This window comes from Myotis davidii, unplaced genomic scaffold, assembly GCF_000327345.1.
Source record: "Myotis davidii unplaced genomic scaffold, ASM32734v1 scaffold238, whole genome shotgun sequence".
In the NCBI taxonomy this organism is placed as follows: domain Eukaryota; kingdom Metazoa; phylum Chordata; class Mammalia; order Chiroptera; family Vespertilionidae; genus Myotis; species Myotis davidii.
This window is the reverse complement of record NW_006293779.1, coordinates 3,874,882-3,898,907: the sequence shown is the minus strand read 5'-3', so window position 1 is coordinate 3,898,907 and position 24,026 is coordinate 3,874,882. Positions and strand designations below refer to the sequence as shown.

At 55.8% G+C, this 24,026-nt stretch overlaps 1 protein-coding gene across 1 annotated transcript in view; it reads left to right on the top strand.

Moving 5' to 3' along the window:
• Positions 1 to 24,026, top strand: part of FAM179A (family with sequence similarity 179 member A) — a 35,505-nt gene that overhangs the window by 4,725 nt on the left and 6,754 nt on the right. The window contains exons 5-17 of the mRNA XM_015566424.1: positions 449 to 639; positions 2,303 to 2,349; positions 4,989 to 5,155; positions 8,094 to 8,244; positions 8,470 to 8,634; positions 10,436 to 10,589; positions 11,542 to 11,647; positions 12,686 to 12,921; positions 14,957 to 15,115; positions 18,593 to 18,710; positions 19,098 to 19,192; positions 20,270 to 20,462; positions 21,325 to 21,541. Of these exons, the coding sequence (XP_015421910.1) occupies positions 449 to 639; positions 2,303 to 2,349; positions 4,989 to 5,155; positions 8,094 to 8,244; positions 8,470 to 8,634; positions 10,436 to 10,589; positions 11,542 to 11,647; positions 12,686 to 12,921; positions 14,957 to 15,115; positions 18,593 to 18,710; positions 19,098 to 19,192; positions 20,270 to 20,462; positions 21,325 to 21,541 (1,999 nt within the window). The remainder of the gene's footprint in view (positions 1 to 448; positions 640 to 2,302; positions 2,350 to 4,988; positions 5,156 to 8,093; positions 8,245 to 8,469; positions 8,635 to 10,435; positions 10,590 to 11,541; positions 11,648 to 12,685; positions 12,922 to 14,956; positions 15,116 to 18,592; positions 18,711 to 19,097; positions 19,193 to 20,269; positions 20,463 to 21,324; positions 21,542 to 24,026) is intronic.

Genomic DNA, 24,026 nt, shown 5'->3' with positions numbered 1-24,026 from the left:
TGCTGGCTGAGGACTCGGGAGCTGGGGCTCTGGTTTCTCCTCTGCTCCTCCCCGGCTGTGTGGCCTTGGCCAGGTCACCTCCCTCCCTGGGCCCCGGTTGCAAATCTATAGGAAGAGGGGGTTGGACAAGATGCTTTTGAGGATCCCTCCCAGCCCTGGTGGTTTAGGATTTTTCTAAAATGAGAAAAACAGAAAACAAGAAGAGGAAAAGGGATTGGAGCAGGGATGAAGGGACCTTGCAGACTCGTCGCCTGGAGTGGTGAGGAAGCAATGAGCTTCCCGGGTCCCAGGGCTGTGAGGCTGGGATGGGAAACGGAGTATACTTCCAGCACTGACACCTACCCAGGCGGCTCCCAAAGGAAGGGCCGCCCTGTGTGAGGGGCCCCGAAGGGGAGCGTCCCGGGGGCATGTTTCTCTGGGCCATACCTTCCTCCTCCTCCGCTCCCAGGTGCACATCTCCCGGCAATACCTGCACTGCAGTGACCAGAAGATGCACAAGTCCCTGGGGGGCATGGTGATCCCACCCATCCTGAAGGTGGGGGTGCCCGCTGGGACCACCTCCTGCACACCTGGCTCCCTTCCCAGCCTCTTGCCTCCAGGCCAGGATGTCCTCGCAGCCCCGAGGGCCCCCCACGCCCGGTAAGCAGCCCTAAGTCAAACCCTCTGGCAGGCCTCTCTCCTGCTATCCCCCCAGGATCTGCTTGGGGTCCCCATGGCTGAACCTCCCTGCCAGAGCAGAGCCCGGGGGCCCAGGTGTGTGAGGAGCAGGGTCCCCCAGCCGTGAGCCACACACCTGGGGAGGCTGCAGCCTCGTGACCCCGCTCTGATCTGAACTCCCCCCAATGCCTCAGCCTCCGTCTCCTACAGTTTCCTGGTGTGAGTGGTTGCTGCAGTGATGACTCAGATACACAGGATTTTAAAGCTCTGTTGCAAGGTAGCTCTTTGTTATTTTCTTAATAAGTGGATACTAAGACTCAAGCATTCTGAGCTTGAGGCAGTGTGGGGAGGGCAAGCCTACGAAACTTTGAAAGGGTCTTCGTATCCAGGAGGCCTGGGAGCCAGCGGGTGGAGGGCCCCTGGGCGGTAACGAACCCGGGCTTATGGAGTGTAAGCAGGACAGACGGTGTTCTGCAGATGGTCAGGCACATCCGTGTGGTCAGTCCAGACAGACATTGGAGCCTGTGTGTGTGTGTGTGTGTGTGTGTATGTGTGTGAGAGAGAGAGAGAGAGAGAGAGAGAGATCCTGTTGATGTATTGCTCCCCCATTTCTCTGGAGCCTGATGTCCTGAATTCTCCCCCTGCTCTCAAGCTCTTCGCCCCGAGTCTCCCAGCTGCCATCCTGTCTGTACCCATGTCCCCCGCTTTCCCAACCCGGCTGGGGTGTGGGGCCTGTCTGTGGACCTGCTCCTGGGCCAGAGCCTTCTCTCGATTCTCACGCAGTGGTGGGCTCCACCGACCTCCAGGCCCTCACCACCAGACACCCCTCCTCTTCTCCCGCCCCGGCATCGGACCCCCGCCCTCCGAGGGGCGTTCTGGGGGGCTAGAGTGACCAGAGTGACTCTGGCTCCGGACCAGTGGCCTTTCCGTCCATCCCGATGGTCTTCACTCTGTGCATCGTTTGAGCTTGATGCCCTGAGCTCTTCTCCTGCTCGCTCTGTGCCTGCTCTCAACGTTACGGGCAGCTTCCCGTGTGCCCTCTCTCATCCACCGTAAACGCGGCTGTTCCCAGTTTGTCCCAGGGCCCTGTCTCCCACCTCCTTCCCTTCCCTGGCATCTTCTCTGTGCGGCGGCTCCCAAGGCTCCGTGGGCGTGGGTGACCTCCACATCCCCGCTCTGTCCGAGGCCTCCCCAGGGCCACGCTCAGGTCTGGGCCTCCCCGTGTGCAGGGGAGTGAGCCTTACTCACAGGAGGAGGGGGAGTTTAGGGGTCATGCTCTCATGAGTGGGGGCCGTTTGGCGGACTTGAGCTCAGTCTGCTCCGACCTGGGAGATATAACCTTACCTGCTGCAGGTCCCAGCAGGGGTGCTTCCTTCAGGACCGAGCAGATTCCGTGTAGACTGGCTTCCCGGGGAATCGAGGGCCTGTGCAGCCAGGAATGGGCTCGGAGCTGGGTTTGGACACCCGGTTGAAGTTGCAGAAGGAGTTACAGCTTTGAACTCCTGGGCCCTCCACCAGGGCGCCCCCACCCCCCTGCACAGTGTCCCCCCTCGGCTGCCACCCCGTCCTCGAGCTGCCTACCCAGGCCCCACAACCCCTCCCTTGCCATCGCTCACGGTGCTTTTCTCTCCCCCATTCCTTTAAGATTGGTTCGGGAGAGTGGTCCTCGGGAGAAGACCCCTAAATCTCTGGGTATGTACTCTCCTTGTGCACCCCCACCTGTCAGTCAAGCTCGGGTTCCTGGGCTGGGTCCTGGGATCAGAATTAGGGTTGGAAGAGACCTGAGAGCTGTGGGACCCAAGCCCCTCCTTTCACGATGGGGATGCTGATGCCAGCTGCCATGCCAGGGAGTTCCTGGGCACCAGTGCGTGTAGCTTCATGGCGACCAGCTGAGAGAGGGGAGCTGCCTTGGCGGGACCTTCTCCTGGTCTCTGAGTGTGGAAGCAGCCAGCCTGTCCCCTCGCACCCAGGCCTGCGTGGCTCCCCAGCTGCCTCCTGATATGTGGCGAGGCTGCCCTTGCCCTGTGTGATCAGGAGAAGAGAGCATTCCTCGCCAGAGGCGAGAAGTTAAACCCCTGGGTCAGCCAGCAGGGGTCAGGGTCAGGGAACAGAGCCCAGGGCTGGAGGGGAGGCAGGCCCAGGAGGCTGAGCGCAGACAGGATGAAGACCGGGAGGAGGGTCTCCAACCTGATGCCCTAGCTGTGGAGATGGGGGAGGTGACGGCAGCTGAGCCCCAGGCAGGTTAGTCGAGGGGCCCTGGGCGGGGCATCCTGAGCCTGGCCCCACGCCGGGTTGGAGGCAGCTGCGAGCTGACCAGCAGGTGGGTGGGCTCCCAGGCCAGCTTCCCTGCGGTCACTCTCGTAACCAGCTCAGTCAGTTGGCGAGGGGCAGGCTGCTGCCCCGGGGCCCCAGGGTCAGGGGTGAAGCTGGGCCCGAGAGGCAGGCCGGGCACAGAAACCTCTGTGGCAGCTGCGTCTCCCTCTCCCAGGCCGGGCAGAGGCGGGGGAGCTCAGGGCGTCTGTGTGACGTACTCTGGCACCCCGAGTGTTCCTGCAAAGCTAACCCTGAGAATGCTGGTGTGGGGTTTGGGGCAGGAGATACCAGCCCATACCACCCCCTCACCTGCCTGACCAGCTGCTGCTTGGGCACCATGTCCCCCTGGGGGGGCGCTGCTTGGACAGGCGTTTTAGGGTGTCTCTTGGGGTGCAGGTGAGGAGAGGGATACAAAATAGCAAAGACCTTAAAGGATCCCCAGTCCTCCAGCAATACAGCCCAATATGCGTGGCGCCCCTGGGACCGAGGGGCTCATGTGGTGTTGTCTGAAGCCGAGGGCTTCCCCGAGCCTGGGGGCACCCTGCTGTCCTTGCCGGCAGCTGGCACCCGGACACCTGTGCCCTCTGCCACCTCTTACTTCTGGGCAGATGCAGCCCAGCCAGCCCCTTCTCCTCCTCGGCCACTGGCCCTTCTCCAGGCCTGGGGTGCCCCACGCACCAAGCAGAGGAAGCCTTCAGAGGCGTGGTCGGGCGGAGCACCAGGGTGACCCGGGAGCCCTGCGGGGCGCCAGCCTCAGACATCCTTTCCGGCCTCAGGCAGCCCCAGATGGTGCCCCATCTGAGGGGACCCTGATTTGCAGGTTCACCCAAGGGCAGCGAGCTCCAAACTGTGTGAGCAGGAGAAACTGATAACATTTCTTTCATTCAAAGAGAACTAATGAACCTACCCCCACCCTGCTTCCGTAAGAAATGTACTTTTACAAACATTTGATTGGGCCCAGCCAGTGTGGCTCAGTGGTTGAGTTTGACCCATGAACCAGGAGGCACATGCCCAGGTTGTGGGTTCGGTCCCTGGTGTGGGCACGCAGGAGGCAGCCAATTGATGATTCTTTTTCATCATTGATGTTTCTATCTCCCTCCCCTTCTTCTCTGAAATCAATAAAAATATATTAAAAAAACGTTTGGGAAAATATAAAAATACTATGGGTTTGATGTCTTTTGGAAATGAATTTGTATTTTATTACTCACCAAAGCATCTGAAGGCCACTGGGTCCCAGCTTTCCCGTCTATAAAGTGAGAGGATTGGCTTGGTATTCATTCTCTGGTCCCTCGGTGCCGTGTCAGAGGCTCAGACAGGTGCATGGTGGCATAAAATGGGCAGTGGGCTCACTTTATTTTTTTCCTGAGGTACATACCTCCCAGATCAGATAGATTTATATTCTTAGGAAAATCTTAAACCACTCAGATAGCAGGTCTGATGGTCCTGTTTCTTGCCCAGCTTCCTCCCCACCTTTTCCTATATTTGAATAAGATGTGTAGTAATTATTGAATAAATGAATGAAGGGATGAGTGAATGGATGAATGAAAGGAGGAGGAGGATATTGGTCTTTGGACAGCCTGTGCTATACCTGTCAGTGCATCTCTGTAGAGTACATTTAACTTGGGTCTCCCTCCACCCGAGAAGTGTTGGGCAGAAGACTTGAGGGTGGGGGGCTTAGGCAGTAAATGTTACCACAATCGCAGGGTCATAGAGCCTCCGGGCCTCCCAAGGGACGGCTGCTGCTTCGGGGTGCCGGTTGTCCTCAGTTCCTTTTTTTTTAAAATATTTTTATTGATTTTTAGAGAGAGAGGAAGGGAGTGGCATAGATAGAATCATTGATGAGAAACATCATCCATCAGCTGCCTCCTGCACGCCCCCTAGTGGGGTTTGAGCCTGCAACATGGGCATGGGCCCTGACCTGGGAATGGAACCAGTGACCTCTTGGTTCATGGGTCGATGCTCAACCACTGAGCCGTACTGGCCAGGCCTCAGTTCTATTCTTGTTCTTGACTCCTCAGAGCCAACACCTTCGGCCCTGCATGTCAAAGGCAGGTCTGCTGCCCCCGAGGAGCCTGCTCCGTCTTCATCTCGGTCTGCTCCTGTGCTGACAACCTCCTCCTCCAGCCATGCCGAAGACGCCCAGCCCTTGCTGAGAGAAGGGGACCTGAGGGAGAGCAGCACCAAGGTATCGGGAAAGCGAGAGGAGGAGGAAGTCGGGGTCAGAGTGGACCACTGGCTGATCGCAAGCGTGTTTTTGAAATATACCAGTGTGGGTCCAGCTGGAGGCAGCTGCCCCTAGCACTTAAGGCGAGAACCTGCAGAGGGCCTGGGAGAAGGCTAAAGAAAAGAGGAGAAATGAGAGAGAAGGGGCGAGGGGGACGAGGTGAAGTGCAGAGTGTGTGTGTGTGGGGGGAGCTGAGGGCAGCCCTGAGGGAGGGAGGGAGGGAGGGAGGGAGGGAGGGCAGAAGGAGGTCACACCTGGTTCCGAGGGAAGCAGGATGTGGAGGAGAGTCCAGAGGGACTTAGGTGCACCGAGCCGAGCCGAGTAATCTGAGCCAGCACCCAAGATAGCAGGCGCGAGGCAGCTGACCAAAGGCTGTGCCTGGCAGGCTGACAAATGGCCTGCACTTAGAAGGTGACCTTGGCCCAGACGGTTCTCTGCGCCGAGTGAATTTAGTAAAGCCAGGAGAGGCACTGTGTAGGGGCTCGTGCTCCTTCTTAGAAAGAGATATAAAAGTGCCGTAAACATACCCCGAAGGCCTGCTGTGTGCATGTGCTGTGCTAGGACTGGGATCCAGTGATGGCGAGGGTCAGGTCCGGGCCACAGCCTTTCCACTCCAGAGAGGTGACACCGTGAAACAAAGGAAGAATGACTCAGTGCTGTGAAGTGACCCCCTCCCCCACCTCACCGTGGCCACTCACTCCCGTGGTCACTGCCAATATCTTCACCCCCACCGGCATCTCAGGTTCAAGCATCCCCCTCACTCACCACTGTCTCCTGTTGTTCTAGCTCAATCCATCTAATATTCCAGCTCTAATATTTTGTTCCTTCTTATGTATAAACGATAGTCTCCTTGAAATTGGATCATTCCTATTAGCGTCTTTGCTCTCTGTTATTTCTTTCTTCTTAACCAAACAAAACAAAGCCAGAACCATTCTTTCCCGAGTCCACTGGAGTCAGGCTCTAGTCCCCGCTGCCTGCACCCTCCTACCCCTCCACCCCCCGCAAACTGCCCACATTCAGGCTACTGAGGACCACCGCTGTCCCAGGTGTGGCGCATCACTGCCCTATTTTAACTTGACCCATTGGCAGCTTTCTTAGCTCATCCTACTTGGATTCCCTCCTGGGGTTGGAGGCAAGGGATTGGCTTCTTCCTTGGTTCTCTGCCTCCATCATGGCAGCTCCTTCCTAGTCCGTCTTTGCTGGACCCTCTTCACATTCCTGACCTCTGCATGGAGGCCCCCAGAGCTCAGGCTTCTGGCCTCTTATCCATTTACACCGACGCCATGACCTGGCACAATGCATGGCCCTGAGTGCTATCTATACGCGAGAGGACTTCCCAATGTCCCTTCCAGCCCAGACCTTCCCCTGGCATCAAGTAGCAGTGAAATTATCTATGTATTTAAAAGCCAAGCGACTAGAACGACCGGAACGACCACTCACTATGATGCTCACTGTAGCTGGCCAACCAGCCTGATGGGGGTGGGGCCGACTGGCCAACCTCCTACAGCCCCTCCCTCTGGCTGGCTGGCGCCCACCTGTGCACGAATTCATTCACCGGGTCTCTAGTATATGTAATATATGTGACCTAAATTATTGTATAAGTTATATATTATATATAACCTTATCCAGATAGGTAGGTAGATAGAGAGAGAGATAGATACTCACCTTCTATGGGTGGCAGTAAAAGGCAACTCCAGCCGTCCAGCTGCTCCAGCCAAAAATCTTGGGCCCACCCTTGCCTCCTCTCTCTCTCTCTCTGCACACCTCACACCTCAGCAAGAGCAGTGGGCTCCGCTCTGAAATAGTCCAGATCCAGCCAGTCTGCCATCCCAGTCCTGCTACCCTCATGCAAACCCATCACTCCAACACATGTGAACTCTTGTTTTATTTTTGCAACTTCTTGTGTTAAATTATTTCAAAACTAGAGGCCCGGTGCACAGATTTGTGCACTGGCGGGGTTCCTTGGCCTGGCCTGCATCCTCTCGCACTCTGGGACTCCTCAGGGAATGTCGGAGGCCCGCTGCATGGATTCAGCCCAATCCCCGCAGGCCAGGCCAAGGGACCCCACTGGTACATGAATCCGTGCACCAGGCCTCTAGTATACACATAAGACTTTTGGTTAATCTCTTCCCGTCCTCCGCCTCCCCTCTTCCCTCTGAGATTCATCAGTCTGTTCCATATTTCCATGCCTGTGCGTTGAGCGTCTGTCCCTGGTAGTCAGTGCATGTCATAGCTACAGGTCGAATGGTCGAACGGTCGCTGAGGCATATATGTATATATATAGAAATTAAAACAAAACAACACTTAGAGCCCCTCCCCCAGTGGGAGTCAGATCACGTCATCCTCTGCTCAGACTCCAGTGACTCGCTGTGTCCTGCAGAGGAAAAACCCAGGTCCTGGGCATGGACCACAGAGCCAGTGCACTCACTCCCGCCCCACCCGCCAACTCCAGCCGGTGGCCCAGCATCTTCTGACTTGGGTGCTCCGACCAGAGTGCGCTCCTCATTGCTCCCAGCATGCCCAGCACACCCCAGCCTCAGGGCCTCCGCATCCGCTGTTCCCTCTGCTCCGAACACTGCCTGGCCTGCTCCCTCCCCTCATGAATGCCGCTGCCTACTCTTGGCCTCCTCAGTGAGTCCCCTGGGCCCTCCTGCCCAAGGCAGAAGCCCTGTGCCCTCTGCCCCTCATTTCCTGCTGGTGTGCAGTGCCCGGCGTCAGAGGCGGGCCTGTTTGTTCTTTGTCCCCTGGCCTCCCCGCTCCATGGGAGCGCTCTGGAAGCACGGCCTTGTCATTTTGGTTATTCCCAGGACAGTGATTGGCACACGTTTGAATGAATGAAGGTATAGAAAGCACAATTGGGTCCCCAAGGGTAATGGAGTTTGCCTTGACCTTGTGCCAGATCCAGTTCACCATCTCCAAGTCCGCCCAGGAGGTGATGCAGCTGAAGCAGAAGAAGGAGGTGGAGTTGGTCCAGAGGGCGGAGGAGCCAGGCAGGGCGAGGGAGCTCACGGCCCAGAGCCTGGGTGCCCGGAGAACCTTGATGAAGGAAGGTACTGGTACCGGGGCCAGGATTCCCTCAGGCTGCGAGTCTTCTTGGCCAACACCTTTGGCCCAAAGAGAGGCTGCCCCAGTTCCTCCCCTCCCCTCCTGAGGCTGGACAGGGAGCCACACCTGCTCTCTGGTAGCTCACTCTTGGGCCCATTTCCAAAGGAGGCAGCTGGGGTCGGGGATCCGACGGAACCGGCTCCATCCTAGGACTTTCTCTCCCCCCACAGGCCTGCTTCCCCTCCGGGGCAGGGGGACCCTGTCTGTGCCCACTGGGGTAAGCAGCCCCCGCAGACACAACGCCGGCGTCGTCCTGAGGAAGCGAGCCAACCGGGCCTCACTGCCCAGCATCCCCGTCAGCAAGCAGGAGCCCCGCTTCGCCCGCCATGCTTCAGGTGGGGCCCAGACCGGCTGGTGGGGGGCACGTGCCCCTCTCGCTGGGTTGCCTTGGGATACCATGGGCCTGGCAAAGGTGAACCTGGCAGCCCATGTTAGAGTAGGGGTAGCCCTCCCACCAGAGAGAGGAACAAAGTCTGGGAGTCAAAAGCATCTATGGGCCCAGCTGGGACCCCCAGGGTATGGCTGTTGGAGCCGTGATGGCTGGACAGGTATGACCAGCCTCTGTGACATGTCCCAGACCATGGATGCTGGGAAACAGCATCCCAGAAGTAGCTGGAAACACCAGGAAGAAGAAGAGAGAGTTCTGGGAAGGCGTGGGGGTCCTGCATGCTGCCTCATAAGATGCCAAGGCTGGCCAGTGCTGGGTACAGACGGGATCTGAGCACCCAAAGTTTCTCGGGGATGTTCAGGAGGGGGTCAAAGGGCACGAGGCGTTGTCCCCATTCCTCCAGGGGAGCGTCTGCTCTGCTTCACCCCTTTGTGTTCCGGGCGTCCCCATGGGAGTTCACTCAAAAAGAATGTGTTATTGGGGAACGTTTGAAAGCCACCAACCTGGTTCAGAGTTTCTGTGAGTGTGAGATGGGGTGGGACATTGACGGGAGAGCAGAGCAGCGTTAGCCGGAAGTAACATTGACCCACTTCCTTTTCCATTCCCTTTCTATCCGTTTGTTCAAGCAGGAAGTCTTCATTTGGCGCTGGTCTTGAGCATGTTTTTAAGGCGTGCAAATATCCTTTTATTGATTTATTTTTAAATATTTTTTTATTGATTTCAGAGAGGAAAAGAGAGGCAGAGATAGAAACGTCAACAATGAGAGAATCATTGATTGGCTGCCTCCTGCACACCCCCTACTGGGGATCGAGCCCAAAACCTGGGCATATGCCCTTGACCAGAATTGAACCTGGGAACTTTCAGTCTGCAGTCCAATGCTCTATCCACGGAGCCAAATCGGCCAGGGCAAAAAATCTCCTTTTAAATAGAAATCTTTCTCCAGGCTTGAGACATGGGAAGCTGGCTGCAATTTTATACTAGAGTTTAGAAGGTTCTTTTAGTTTTACTGTGAACATTGGCCATATTTTATGATGAATGATATTAGTTTACCAATTATGGTAGTGACATAAATTTCCCTTTAAAATAAACTTATGTAAGATTTGAAAAGTGGTTTAATTTTAAGAAAAATACCATAACAATTAAAGTATAGGTGATTTAGAGATACGGCAAAAAAACCTAAACTCCATGGAAGTGGTCATTGAATGGTTGATACTTGGGAAATAGTGCTCTATCTAACCCACCCTACTCATTTTATACAGCAGAACTAGGACCCAGAGTCTCAAGGTCATTCAAGGGCATGTAAGGGGATGGTGGCCCCTCGGGACTAAGACTTTGGTTGACGACTCTTGTGCCAACGCAGAGCTGAGAAGAGAACGTAGGAACGAGGTCTTCGTGTTTGGCTTTAAGTGAAGGGCTGCCCCTCAGCTCAGATTTGCCCAGGACCTCCTGGGTGCCCCAGAGTGGGCAGGATTGGGGGTGTATTGCTGGCGGGTGGGTTCAGTCACATGGCATCAAGTAGCATATCACAGGCAAGTTTGTTTATAATAACAGGTTGGCAGAGGCAGGAATGGGAAACTCAACAAAAGGTAGAGTTTGGAATTCTGTGTGGCTCCCAGGAAGTGGCGTCCAGCGCTGGCTTAAGCGCTCCCAGTCCGTCTCCCTGCTTCCCCGGGGAGGTGGGCTCAGTGCTGCGGGCCAAGCCTCGGGTCTCTGGTAAAAACTCCCTCGTTTCTTTACCGTGCGTGCAGCTAACTCATTACCTGCGGTGCTAACTTTCGGGTCCCCTGAGTGGGAAGAAGAGGAGGAGGAGATGGATCTTCGAGCCTTTAAGGAGTTGAGGCCTTTCTCAAACCCGGAGCTGGGGTTGATGGATGCCCTCCAGTGCCTCGACAGCAGTGACTGGTGAGGTGACACCTTCCCCTTCATGCGTGGTGGACAGGGGAGAGCTGCAGAATAGCTGCTTCTCCCGCCCCCCCCCCACCTCTCCCACTGCCCATCTCTCCCACTGCTGGGGCCTGGTCCTGTGGAGGGAGGTATGTGTGCGTAAGCGTGTGTCCAGCCTCCTGTGTCTGCCCCATGAGCTCCAAAAGCCCAGTGTACTGCTCTATGGTGCACCAGAGCCAGGCGTGGCAGGTATAAATGAGGCTCCCCCGTGCTTCTTTAGGAGACCTTAGAAAGGTCACAGCCCCTCATTTCTCTAAGCCAAGTTCACCTGCTCCCAGTTCCTACCCCTGCGCTGGTGGACACACACTCTTAGTCGTGAGCAGTGTCATGACCCGGGGTCCAGAGCATTTGTGGGAAGCCCTCCCCATCTTCTGTCCTCATGTTCAAGTACCCTCTCTTGAAGGCCCCAGCTTGTCACAGGGGTGGTGGTCCTCGTCCTGGGGGTGGGCTTCCCTCTTGGGTGAGGTTGAGCCAGGGGTCCCATAAAATGGGTTTTCCTGGACTGCTAAGATTTCAGCCTGGGCCTGGCCCGTGTGGCTCACTGGTTGAGTGTCAACCCATGAACCAAGGGGTCACTGGTTCAATTCCCGGTCAGGGCACGTGTCTGGTTGTGGGCTCCATCATCAGTAGGGGGCATGTAGGAGGCAGCTGATCGATGATGTTTCTCTCTCTCACTGAAGTTTCTATCTCTCTATCCCTGTCCCATTTTCTCTCTCTAAAAATCAATAAAAACATATTTAAAAATATAAGCGTTTAGCCTGGGTGTGCCAGCAGGAAACCCTGCCTTCGGGCCATCAAATCCCACCCTGCTGCGGTGCGGAGAGGGTGGCGGTGCGGTGCCCTGGTCTGCAGAGGGGGCGGGGCTCCGCCCTCCCCACCTGCCTGTGACAGGCCTGGGCTTGCTTCTCAGGAACATGAAGGAGAAGGGCCTGGTGAGCGTCCGGCGCCTGGCAGCCTGTCACCCGGAGGTCCTCGCTGGGAGGCTGCACGACGTGTCCTTGGCCGTGACTGGAGAGGTGAGGCCTCCCAGACAGCCTGTGTCCTGTGCACCCTGCCCACCCCCAGCCTGTCCCCCTTCCCTGGGGCTGCTGTTCAAAGTGGGTCACAGAACAGCCACGGAGAAGCCATGGCTCCTTGGATCAGGGGCATCTCCCACTTATTTCTCAGCCCTCAGCCCTCAGCCACTAAGGTGGGAGGTAGCCACCCATTTCTCAGATGAGAAAACTGAGGCCTGGGGTTTCCTTATTTCTATGCCATCGGCCTGCATTGTTCTCTGTACTCAAAATGCCAGAGGAGGGATGGAGTGTCCTGGGCCAAGTCTCCAACTTCAGGGTGGTTGTAACATTTCCCAAGCCCTTTCTCCCAGGGGCTGGTGCTGGGTTGGGCTGGGCGTGGCTGGGCCCAGGTGGGCAATAAGATGCATCTCATCACAGATGGAGGCCATGGCCCCCAACCCCTTGGGAATAGATTGTTGCAATGGGGGGCCTTGTGAAGATCAAATTGAATAGCTATACTAATAAAAGGGTAATATGCTGATAGACCAGATGTCTTCTGGACGTCCTTCCGGACAAAGCCCCAGTGGCTGCGAGGGCCGAGGAGGGCCGGCAGTGGCAGCAGCAGTGGGGTGATAGGGGCAGCGCCTTCCCCTGAGAGGCCCGGTTGCCTCCCGCAGAGGGAGGCCAGACTGTGGCTTAGGCCCGCTCCCTGTCAGTAGGACATCCCCTGAGGGTTCCTGGACTGTGAGAGGGGGCAGGTGGGCTGAGGGCCCCCACCCCAGCCCCAGTGCATGAAAATTCTAGTTAAAACTCTAGTTATTTATAAAAGTACTTGGAAGACTGTTGTCAAATTTCAGATGATAATGATGGAATTAGTCATTATGATGATAACAACAGTAATAATATTTTTTAAAATGGGGCAAAATATTGCCCAGAGCTGCTGCAGGCCAGGAGGCCTAGACCTGGGGCGAGGATGGAGGCACAGGTGGGGTGCAGTGCCCATTCTTGGAGGCCCCGACAGGGCCCAGCAGTGTGGTTCCTCTCCCATCTCTCCCCGAGGTCACCAACCTCCGCTCCAAGGTGTCCCGCTTGGCCATCCGCGTCCTGGGAGACCTCTTCTGGGCCTTGAAGAAGAATATGGACCAGGAGGCGGAAGAGATTGCCCGCTGCCTGCTGCAGAAGATGGGCAACACCAGCGAGTTCATCCAGAGAGCGGCCAACCGATCCCTGGGGGCCATGGTGGAGCATGTAACTCCTGCCCGATCCCTGGCGGCCCTCACCTCAACGGGCATCTAGTATGTGGCAGCCAGCTGTCTGAGGGGTGGGGGTGGCCCAGGAAGGGGAGGGCGGGGAGGGGCCTGGGGTGGGAAAGGAGGGGGACTGAGCAAGTGCTTCACACGTGCAGCTGGGGGAGCTCCTGGTGGGGGCTGTCCCACCTTCTGGAGCCAGGTGAGGAGACCTGGCAGACAAGGGGGGGTGCTTTGTTCTGTTCAAAACTGAGGAGTCCTAGTGGCGGTGCTGACATCCCCAGAGACGCTGCAGAGGCAGCCTTCCGCCTGTTCAGGGGACGGGCATTTCTGATGAAATCTGGGCCGTCGGAGAGCAAGGCACACTCTCATCTTCAGCTGGCACCGCTCGGCCTTCTGGGAGGAGAATGGGGCTCACTGCTACGGCGGCCGATTTGCTTTTCCCTCGTAGAAAAACCCAAACCAAAAGCAAAACCTAAAGCATTTCTCAAGCCCTTTCTCCCGTCGCCAGCCAAACAGCTTTCAACCACAAGCCACCCAGGACGCTTCTGCAGGGAGGCCCTCAGACAGACCCGGGCAGTGAGCAGGCAGCCGGGCTCTGGGCACAGCCCGTGCAAAGGGTGAGGGGCTCTGAGTCACGTGCCCGGGTTCACCTCCTGGTGGCTTAACTGCCCTGTGCCTCCATTTCCTCCTCTGTAAAATGGGAATAATAAAATTGCTGTGAGGAGTAAACGAATGGAGTCATGGAAGAGCACTTAGAACAGGGCCTGCCTCCACCTAACCTTTGTCCACTGCTCACTGTGGCTTTTATTAACTTGGGACAAATTAATTGTACGTTTTTCTGGATTCCTCCCTTTGCCTCAGCTTCCTCACCTGCAAGCTGATGATAATTGTAGCTTATGAAGTTGAGGAGATAATGGTTTGAAGGTGCTCAGAGGCAGGGTGCCAGCACAGAGGGTGCCCTCACTACAATCTGAGATGATCGATCATTGTTGCGGGAACCAGGGTCAGGTGTCCTCAGGGGAGAGATGGGAGAGGGGGAATTCCTGGGGGTCCTGCTACAGTGCAGCTTCTGACTCAGATGCTAATGGTGCCAGTGCCCGGACCACACTGACTAGGGAGAGCCCAGCAGGGGCAGGGGAAGGGCCAGTGCTGCCTGATAGACTGTGGACTCGCAGACCCTGCTTGAAAAGATGAAAAGGAAGAGGTGACATCCTCATGGGGCTCTCTCGTAAGATCTCAGGTCCCCTGTGTTAGGATTCCAAATCCCCACCAACCCCGTCCCTCCCTCCTGTCTCAGTTCCGCTCAGTAGATGTGCCGTAAGCTCCCTTGGACTGTTGGTGCACGACCTGGTCAGGCTGGTCCAGGCACCAGCGGGCGGGCACTGGGGATTCAACTGAGAGGGAGACTAGTTGCCCACTGCCCGGGAGCTCCAGCCTGACTGGGGGCCGCAGGGCTGCACCTGTGCATGGCGGGGACAGGGACAGTGCTCCCTGGGAGTGGCTAGGTCTGCCCGGGGAAGGCAGGGATGCTGATTGGGGAGGACCTTTCTTGGTGGAGAAAGATGGGGATGAGCACTTAGGCCAGCAGTGGGGAATGTCTGGCCTGTGGGCCGTATAAGACCCACAGAATCATTTGGTCTGGCCCTGCCCAGGCATGAAATGTTTGACCAAACACAGAAGGAAAAATTTTAAGCTGATAATTGTGTGCGGCCCACAAGTGATGTTATAAACATCCAAATGGCTCTTGGCAGAAAAAAGGTTCCCCACCCCTGATGTAGACAAAGGCAGACTGTGACAGGAAGGCGTGGAGAGTGGCGGGCACAGGCGTCTCTAGGGAGCACCAAGTGGCTTCCCTTGTTCTTGCCTGTCCCCCTGTGGTTGTTGTCAACCTCAGTTCCATTGTCAGGAAGGGTCTGCTCTTTCCCCAAAGATTCTCCTCAGCCCACACGGGACAGGATTTGGGGGCCATCAGGGCATGAAACATGGATGCACAATTGTAGGTCTGTGTGGGCCAGCCTGGGGACCCCCTCCCCTTCCTTGACTGAGCCCTTGACGGCGGCGGCTCTGTGCTTTCTCTCAGCCACAGGAACCCCTCGGTCCGGAGATGCACCGCCGAGCACCTCGCGGCCGTCCTGGAGCAGATAGGCGCCGAGAAGCTTCTCTCGGGCACCAGGGACAGCACGGACATGCTGCTGCGCAACCTGGTCAGGCTGGCCCAGGACTCCAACCAGGACACCAGGTGAGGCCGGGCAGGGCCTGGGGACTGCTGACCGGGCCCGTGCAGGGCAGATGGGGCATCGAGCCAGCCCTGGCCCTCACAGCGCGGCTTCCCGGGATCATGGGGAGGGACAGATGGATGGACAGAGCGGTGTCCTTTCCTTACAGCGGTCCCATCTCCCCAGCGTCATAGCCCGGCTGCTCAGGGAACGGTCAGCACTCCCACCCCCACTGCCCACCTTCCTCCTCTCTCCAGCCACAGCGACCTCGCTCTTCTTCCTGTCCCACCCCAGCTCCCTTCTCTGTCAAGACTTCGTAGCCATCTTTTCAAGAGATCGTTAAGGAGCACTCTTCTCATTATTCTGACGATGACCGTGAATAAGAAAAATTTAGGCCTCGGCTGTCTTGGAGTTTTCCTCCTCGTGGGGTAGACGAACAATAAACAAATAATAATTGTGGTAATTTTAGATACAGGTAAGGGGTAAAGAGGAAAAAACAAGATGTAATGGAGAATGGGGTGGGGGCTATGTCAGACTGAGAGTTGGGGGGATCTTTCTAAAGAGGGACATTTGAATCGAGAGCTCGGCTCTTTGAGGATCTGGGGTGGGAGTGTCCCAGGCAAAGGCAACGGTACCAAGGCCCATGGATGGGACTAAGCCGGGTGTTCATGGAAGACCAGGGCCAGGCTGGTGGAGCAGGGAGTGGCAGGCAGTGTGGGCGATGAGGCAGGGCGGGCAGGGCCAGGCCAAGGACGGCCTCCCAGGCCACAGTCAGGGGCTGAGGTTTTGGTTTCTGTGTGACCGGAGCCACTGGAGGAGTCTTTAGTAGGAGCGTGAGGCAGCTAGGCGATGCTACACAGGAGGGTGATGGCTCGGATTGATGGGCTTTCAAACCCAGGGTTGGGGTCCAGTTAATCACACTCAGCTCACAGCCCGCCGTCGCCATGTCTGCAGACTGCACCCCACGTGGTACAGCCCCAGAGGCGCGTCCACCCTGGGTCTCTAATTTTTATTGATCTAACGGGTAACAGTGCCAGCTCGTTGCTGCAGCGTGCTTTTTTACCCGGTTACTAGCCTGAGAGTTTCTTTATATGCTTGCTAGCCTTTTACTAAAAAACAAGCAAGCCAACACCCTGGCTGCTCATTGGAGGGTTGATAGTGGGGGGTGGAGCCGGGATGGAGGAGGGCACCGGACTGATGGCTACCCCATGGCCCAGGCAAGAAGGGCTGGCTGCTGCTGTGTGAAGGGAGGTGGACTGGACTGGGGTTAGGGCAGCGCCGACAGGAGGGCTTTCAAAGAGGGAGCAAAGATGACATTGACGTTTGTAAACGAACAACCGGGTGAATGGTGTTACCTTTTACCGACATGAGCAATATTGTCGGGGGAGAGAAGGTTTGGGTGGTTTGTTTTAACTGCTGGGAGGGATGGAAATCAAAGTCTAACACCCTCTCCCTCTGACCTTCCTTTCACTCTGGATCGTGCTGACTGCACTGGCTTTTCCTTCCTGGAACCGTAGGCTTCTCGGCTTCCACGGCACCTATTCCCTGGCTCTCAATGTCCTTCTGTGGCCATTTCCCCACCCTCCCTGCCCTCGGAATGTCGGCGGTCACATTCTTTAGTGTCTTTAGTCCTTGTCCCCCTCGTGTGACTCTCTCTGAAAGGGGCCATCACTTCCGGTGGCTCCAGCCACAGGAGACCCTGATGCTTCCCAGCCTCTGGCCCCAGCCCACACCCTTTCAGGGCCATATCGCTGGTGCCTCCACGGGGCCCATCAGCAGGATGGCCAACTGCCGTCTTCACGTGCAAAGTGCTCCTAAATGAACCCATTGCCTTCTCCCCAAGCCTGCTCCTGCCCTCTGCTGTTAAAAGTCACTATTATTTACTGAGTCATCTGAGATGCAGAATGGGGAATTTCATACTTCACTGATTCTAAGACACACATTTCCTCCCCACATCTTAATGTCTTACAATCAGGCAGCTCACAGTTATTGACCAGGGAGCAATTATGACCTAGGTTTTACTATCTGCACATTGGCAAGCTTGGTCATTGCTGCTCATGGTATAAACCTTTGAATTAAAACCTGCACTGTAGGAACTGCTCTAAGAGGCTTTCTTTGCTTGTTAGCCTTTCCTATTTACTTTAAGAAGACATCGTGAATGCTCTGTGGGGAATTGTTGAGTTTAATTGCTGTTTAAAATGTCTTAGAAATATTATACTGTTACTTGGCCTCGAAATGAAAAGTTACTGCATATAAGGCATGGAAATAGAGTGATGGGATATAAATTAGATATTAATGCAAACGTTCATCACTGAAGGAATGACCAAAATTCTGCATATTCTTGCAAAGCCGCCAGCAAGTACTGTACACTCCCCTTAAGCACTGCTCCCTTCTGTTGCTGAGATCCCGTGTGAAAGGGCTGTCTTCGCACTGGAGGCAGCGTCATTGAAGGCAGCGATCGTGGCCAGTGTTTTCTTTTTCTGTTTTTCCTTAGTGGAAAATAAGTTAATGGTGCATTTTACAATCAATAAAGTCTTCAGTTGAGCAAAATATGGCCATTTTCAATGTTTCATGCTCTACCTCCAGTCAACTACCAAGTCCTGCAGTTTCAACTTCCTTAGCAGCTCTTGAATCTGATTACCCCCACTCTACTGCCTCCCTCCAGGCCTTTATCCTCTCTTGTCTGGACTGTTACAGTGGCCCCCAAATCGGTCTCCGACCCTAGCCTTGTCCTCAAAGATCCGTCTTCCACACTGCTCACAGTGCAAATTGGATCCTCCCTTAGGTCCCCAGGGAATGTGGGCTAAAGTCCAACTCCTCACCTTCTCCCTAAACTGGTCCTACTCCTCCTCCAGCCTCCTCTGTTCCAGAGGCCAGCCCTGCCTGCCTTTCTCCAGGTACATGCCAGGCTGTCTTATGGATCCGAGAATGCGCCCTCCTCCCATTTACTCCCCAATCCTATCCCACTTGTGAACTCCTACTTATCTTTTGAATCCCAACCCGAGGATCACCTCTTCTATGAAGGCCTCCCTGATTCCCTGCCCCACCTACCACTCACTATTCACCAGGAAGAGTTGACCACTTCCTCCTATCCTGCCCCACTGCGCCTTTCCTCAGATTTCTAAATACCTGTACTAGAAAGAGTTTGGTATAGACATCCACTGGAATATTATAGAGTCATTAAAAAGGGCAACATGGGAAGACGGTTAATGATAAAGTAAAAGAAGTTGTATACACATTCTGATATCAACTAAATGTATATAAATTGGAAAAAGATGATGAGAAAACATGTCAAATTTGTAATAGTGGTTTTCTCTGTAATGGGAATGGTGTTTATTTTTGTTCAAATCTAGTCTTTAACTAAGTAGGGATTATTGTCATAATTAGAAAAAGTATTGAAACTTCTCTTACTATAATTAGAAAGCTGTGCGAAGTTGTACAGCAACTTTAGGATGTGTTTCTGGGGCTGTTTCTTCATCTTGCTCTTCATCCTGTGGCAGGTTTTATGGCCGGAAGATGGTGAGTATCTTGATGTCAAACGCCAAATTTGATGCATTTCTGAAGCAGTGCCTGCCCTCCCACGACCTGCGGAAGGTCATGGCGGCCATCAAACAGCGGGTGAGTTGGTGGGTGTGGTGGGTGTTGGGTGGGGGGCCAGAGCTGAGGCTGGCAGCCCTCACGCAGGTCATGGGGCGGGGGCTGCACTCGGAGGCTTTTATTTCACCCAGGACTCTTGCCGGGCAAGGTCAGCATGATTTGCTTGCCCTCTAAGCCTGGTTCTGCTCATCTCTGCCTATGTCCCTTGAGCCTCCCTGGGCCTCCACATCTCCATCCGTGAAATGGGGATCTTGACCCCCAATACTTGGCCCTGACTACCAGCGCTCTGGGAGGCTCAGCTGCGCCCTGGGAGGCCTCCAGGGGGAGAGGTTAAGGTCTAGGCTGGAGTATCCGGCACTTCCCCAGAGGCTACTCCTTCTGGTTCACGCTCTATGTGTATTTTTCAAGGGACTAGAAGAGAGTGATGACCTGCCATCTGCCAAAGGCCACAAGGTGTCGAGGAGTCTGGCCGTGTGTGAGAACGGGCTGCCCGGTGAGGACGGGTACGGCCACTCTTGTCTCCCTGGGGCTCCACCTCCAAGATGCCGATGGGGCAGCCAGGGTGGCTCTGGCCGGGAGTTAGAAACCAAGCAGGAATCTGAAGGTCACTCCTGTGCCTAACACTTAAACTCCTGGGAGGACCCATCTGATCTCCGTAGCAGGGACCCAGGGAAGCCCACCCCCCGCTCCAAGAGTAGCTTCCTGTTCTCTCCCACGTGTCCTCTGGGCCAGACCTGACCAGCCAGGCACCGGGCCCCTTCTCTTCTCTCTCCCTGCTGTGCCCTTGCTTCTGCTGGTTCTTTGCCTTGTGTGGGCCGTCTGCACCTAGAACAACCCTGTTTATTTTACCAAATCCCACGAGATCCAGCTCACCTGCCACCCTCTCCCACGACCTCTATCTGACACTCTGTGTCCCTGCGACCTCTGGGGGACAGATCATCCCCATCCTGCAGTCCTCTGTCAGCCATGGACTTAGCCGTCCTGTCTCCCACGGGTCTCTGAGCCCTTAGGGCAAGACCATCTCTCATCTCCTTGTTCTCAGCGGCCCGCACAGGTCTTGGTGCTCAGTAGACAGAGAGTGAAATGTAAGAATGAATGACAGAATGGTGTCGGGCTCTGCTGGTGGGACTCAGGTGCAAGGCATGAGCTCAGAAGAGCAAGGCTCTGAGCTGGGATGGGGCTAGAGTTCTGTATGGAGCTGTTCTCATTCTGGCTGGAATGGGCCAGGGGGCACAGGGGGCATGTGATCTCAGCCGAAGAGAACAGGACTTCTTAACATCGTCCCAGTTACTGGAGGACTGTGAGCAGGGCCTAGACAACCAGGGGGCAGGGTTCAGGCACCTGGCAAGGTCTTCCCCGACTCTTAGGTGAAACGTGCCCCAGTTATCCTTTTGTGATTCCGCCCCTCACTCCGAGCTTTCTCCTCCGTCCTTCACCTGCCTGCTGAAAAGAAGAGGCAGGAAGAGAGAGCCCTGCCCCCTGGGGCTCTAGGCAACCATATTGTTGAACCCGGAGGAAGGGGCCTGGGATAAGGTGTGTCCGTGCCCCGGCTGCCCAGGTCAGATGCTCCTTCTGCTTAGGCTCAGCTCCAATGGCCCGAGGCTGGCGGGGCTGCGCTCTTCCCGGTGGGGTGGCTCGGAGATGGCGGAGCAGCTGCGGGAGCTGACACGGCTGCTGGAGGCCAAGGACCACCAGTCTCGGATGGAAGGTGTGGGGCGGCTCCTTGAGCACTGCAAGGCCAAGCCGGAGCTCATCACCGCCAACCTGGTCCAGGTGAGCCTGCCTCCCCCCGCCTTCCCCCCATCTCTCCCCATGGGTGCGACTTCAATTTGGAAAACTCTGAACAGGGTTAGACATTGGCCAGACCCCTCAGGGTAAAGGGAGCCCAACAAGCATTTGCTAGCCAGTTGCCTTGGTAACGCTCAAAGACTACTTGGAAGTGGCCGAAGGGATGAGGGCGCTGCCTCTTACTAAGAACCGTGGGACCGCTCAGAGGTGTCCCGGGCATCTCTCAGCCCTCTTGTGGGGAGGAGGGCAGGAGTGAAGGGTGCCGTGGCCAAGGGCGCTGCTGGTCCAGCTATGTGCATGACGTCTCGGGGCAGAGCATGTAGTTGGCCAGGAGACGGGGCCAGGATGGGTGAGGAGCTGGCACAGGCTGGAAACCAGAACAGATGCCTGCTCCTTCCAGGAGCAAGGCTGCTGACAGCCAAGCCACATGGCGCGTGGCTGAGACACAGGCATGGAGGCAGCAGGCCTGGGCTTCCTTTCTTCCTGGCTGTGTGAGCTGGGCCAGTGATTGCACCTCTTCCAGCCTCAGTTTTTGTTTTTAATGGCAAAGTGAGGATGAGAACACAGGCCTGCCGGGTTGTTAAGATCATTCCAGGGAAGAGAGAGTGAGGGTACCTGACAAGGTGCTCTCCAACTGGGCACACGAGTGCTCAATGTGGGGTCGCTCTTCCCTCCAGCACGCCCCACCCCTTTGAGGCGGCGCACTCTTAGCCACTGACAGTGTTCTGGCCCAGGTTGGATGACGCCTGTCAGGGCCACAGGGGCCCCCAGCCGGGGTGGGTGGCTGGGCTGTGGGACTCCTGCCCGCCTGGTTCCCACGGGCTCTTGGTTTCTGTTCTCTCAATAGGTGTTCGATGCTTTCACCCCAAGGCTTCAGGATTCCAACAAGAAAGTGAACCAGTGGGCGCTGGAGTCCCTCGCTGAGATGATTCCCCTCCTCGGAGAGAGCTTGCACCCCATGCTGCTCTCCATCCTCGTCGCTGTTGCAGACAACCTCAACTCCAAGAACTCGGGGATCTATGCTGCCGCTCTGTCTGCACTGGACGTGATGGTTGCGAGTCTGGGTGAGCCTCCTGCCTGTCCCGCTTGGCTCTGGTGGGCAGCTGGCCCCCTCCCCAGTGCCACCCTGGGCTGGGCCCACCCTTCCTGCTTGGCCATCGGCAGAGTGGTGAAAGGCACGGGTTCAATGTTTTCCCAGAGGCTGTGTAGGGCACGGGTCGGTGGCCTAGGGCCTGCGAGGTTCTTGGTTGGCAGCTTTTCCACGTCCCATCCACCTGCGTGTCTTAGATGGTGAAACTGGAGGAGATGTGGAGATGATGTCATCTTGCCTCCATTAGCACACATGACGTAAATGACTCACCCAACGTCACATGGTGCCCCAGAGTGAGCCAGCCGGGTATTGAAGGAAAAACAGGTCAGGATTGCCAGGAAGGAATTGGGAGGAGCTGTCAAGAATTGTCTTAGTTGTAGACATGGCAGCAGTGAATGTGGCTCGCATGGGGACCAGGCGGATGCTGGTGAGACCGCAGGGCGAGCCTGTCGGAGAGGACCAAGCTGATGGGCAGGCGGGCCTGGAGGGCTGGCCAGCTCGATCATCTGGTGCAGGAGGCAGGCCGGGGTCCCACTGGCTTTTTGAGTGTGAAATAGCTGAGAGCTGCCTTTTAACAACACTGTTTGGGGCCAGAGCTTCGGGTGTGAGGGGTTTGGTGTGAGGGGCGGGGAGCGACATTGGAATAGGGTAGGGGGAGGAATGAAAAGAAAAAGCGGAAGGAGCTATGGGAGAGACGTCAGGAAAGGCGGGGGCTTCCCAGTTCCCTGCGGGCTTTGCAGTATCACATCTTGGCCCTTGAACATCAGGTGGCACTTTGGCGCCTAGACCTCGGTTCTCAGTCCTTTATAGATTACCTGAGGGTGCTGTTTAGTGTATCTAGTACACAGGCTGACGTGCAAGGTCAAACTCCCAGGGTATGCGAGAATGTAGGTCACACTTAGACTTATGTCCCAGCCAGGAGTGGAGCCGTGAGTTTTCACAAGCCAGTCTTGCCTTGATGCAAGAGAGCGCAGGATCTGGGAACTGTTGCTGATTGCCTGTTGCTTGCTGTACGTTCTGATGAGTACAGAGCAATGTCCTCTCTTTAGCACCCGCAGAGCATCCCCACAGTGAGGCTGGGACCTGGCCTGGCCCACACACTCCCCCTACCTCATCCTCGCGTCCTAGCCTGGGCCCAGCACCGTGTCCTTGGCTGGAGCCTCCAGGAGAAGTTTCAGCTACAAATCAAATGCCCGTCCAGGCCCTCCTCCGCCTTTCAAGTTCATAAATATTGTCAATTTCCTCCCTTCATCTCAGAGGGAATTTATGATTTGCTGGGTTTGTTGCTGTAGAACAAATAATATAAATCCAGCTCTAAATTATGGCTTGTTCTCAGGGCTGCTGTGGGTAAGTGAGATTGCTGTTGCCAATAACTGAGGCTCCTGGTAAATCATCGCAGGCCCTGGATTTATTGGGAAAACCTACACCAAGCATAATAGGCTTTAGCTATTTGAAGAGGAAAGCACCCTTGTCTGGGGAGAGGAGATTTAACTCTTCCTTTCCGGTTTTGCCACCGGGCCAGCTTCGGGCTGCAGAAGCAAGTGTCTCGCATTGTCATAAGACTCAGGTCCCCTCTCCCTGGGGCCCCGCCATATGCACCTGGGCTGGGCACCCTGGAAAGGGCCCTGGGAGGGTCTGCTTTTGTGAGCTGACCACACCCTGAGGCAGGTTGCAGTTTCCAGGAGGACGCCTAGGATTCTCATTTCCTCCTGGGACAGGGTGTCCTCGAGTGTGGCTGACGGTGTCCCCTCTGGCCCATCAGCTCAGGCACTGGGTGCAGGGAGCCTGGAAGCAGGTGGGAGGGGAACTTGCTCTCTGCTCCTTGGGTCAGGGCGAGGCTGACTGCAATGGGGTTGGCCTTGGAGGGAGGGAGGAGTCCAGTGAACCCCTGGCAAAGGCTCCCATGGGCCCACAGCGTGAAGCTCCGGGTCTTGGCTCCACATCATTTGAACAGGCGTGGCAGTGGGCGCTCAGGGCTGTGTGGCTTTGCTGTGAGCCGTACCCTCTCCGCCCCACCAGCAACATTGGTTTTGGAAGAACTATTCACTAGGAAGTGATGAGCCGAGTCCCATATCCACCTAGGTCAGTGGTCAGCAAACTCATTAGTCAACAGAACCAAATATCAACAGTACTTCTTCAAAATAGACTCACCCAGGCCGCAAACTGACTTCTGCACATGGGCCACGAAGTTTCAGTCATACTGTATGCGCGCCCGCACGTGGTATTTTGTGGAAGAGCCGCACTCAGGGGGCCAAAGAGCCGCATGTGGCTCATGAGCCGCGGTTTGCCGACCACTGACCTATACTCTTCAAACTATTCCCAAAAATCCAAGAGGAAGTAACACTTCCAAGCTCTTTTTATGAGACCAGCATTATCCTAATTCCAAAACCAGATAAAGACACTACAAATAAAGAGACTTATAGGCCAATATCCCTGATGAACATAGATGCTAAAATCCT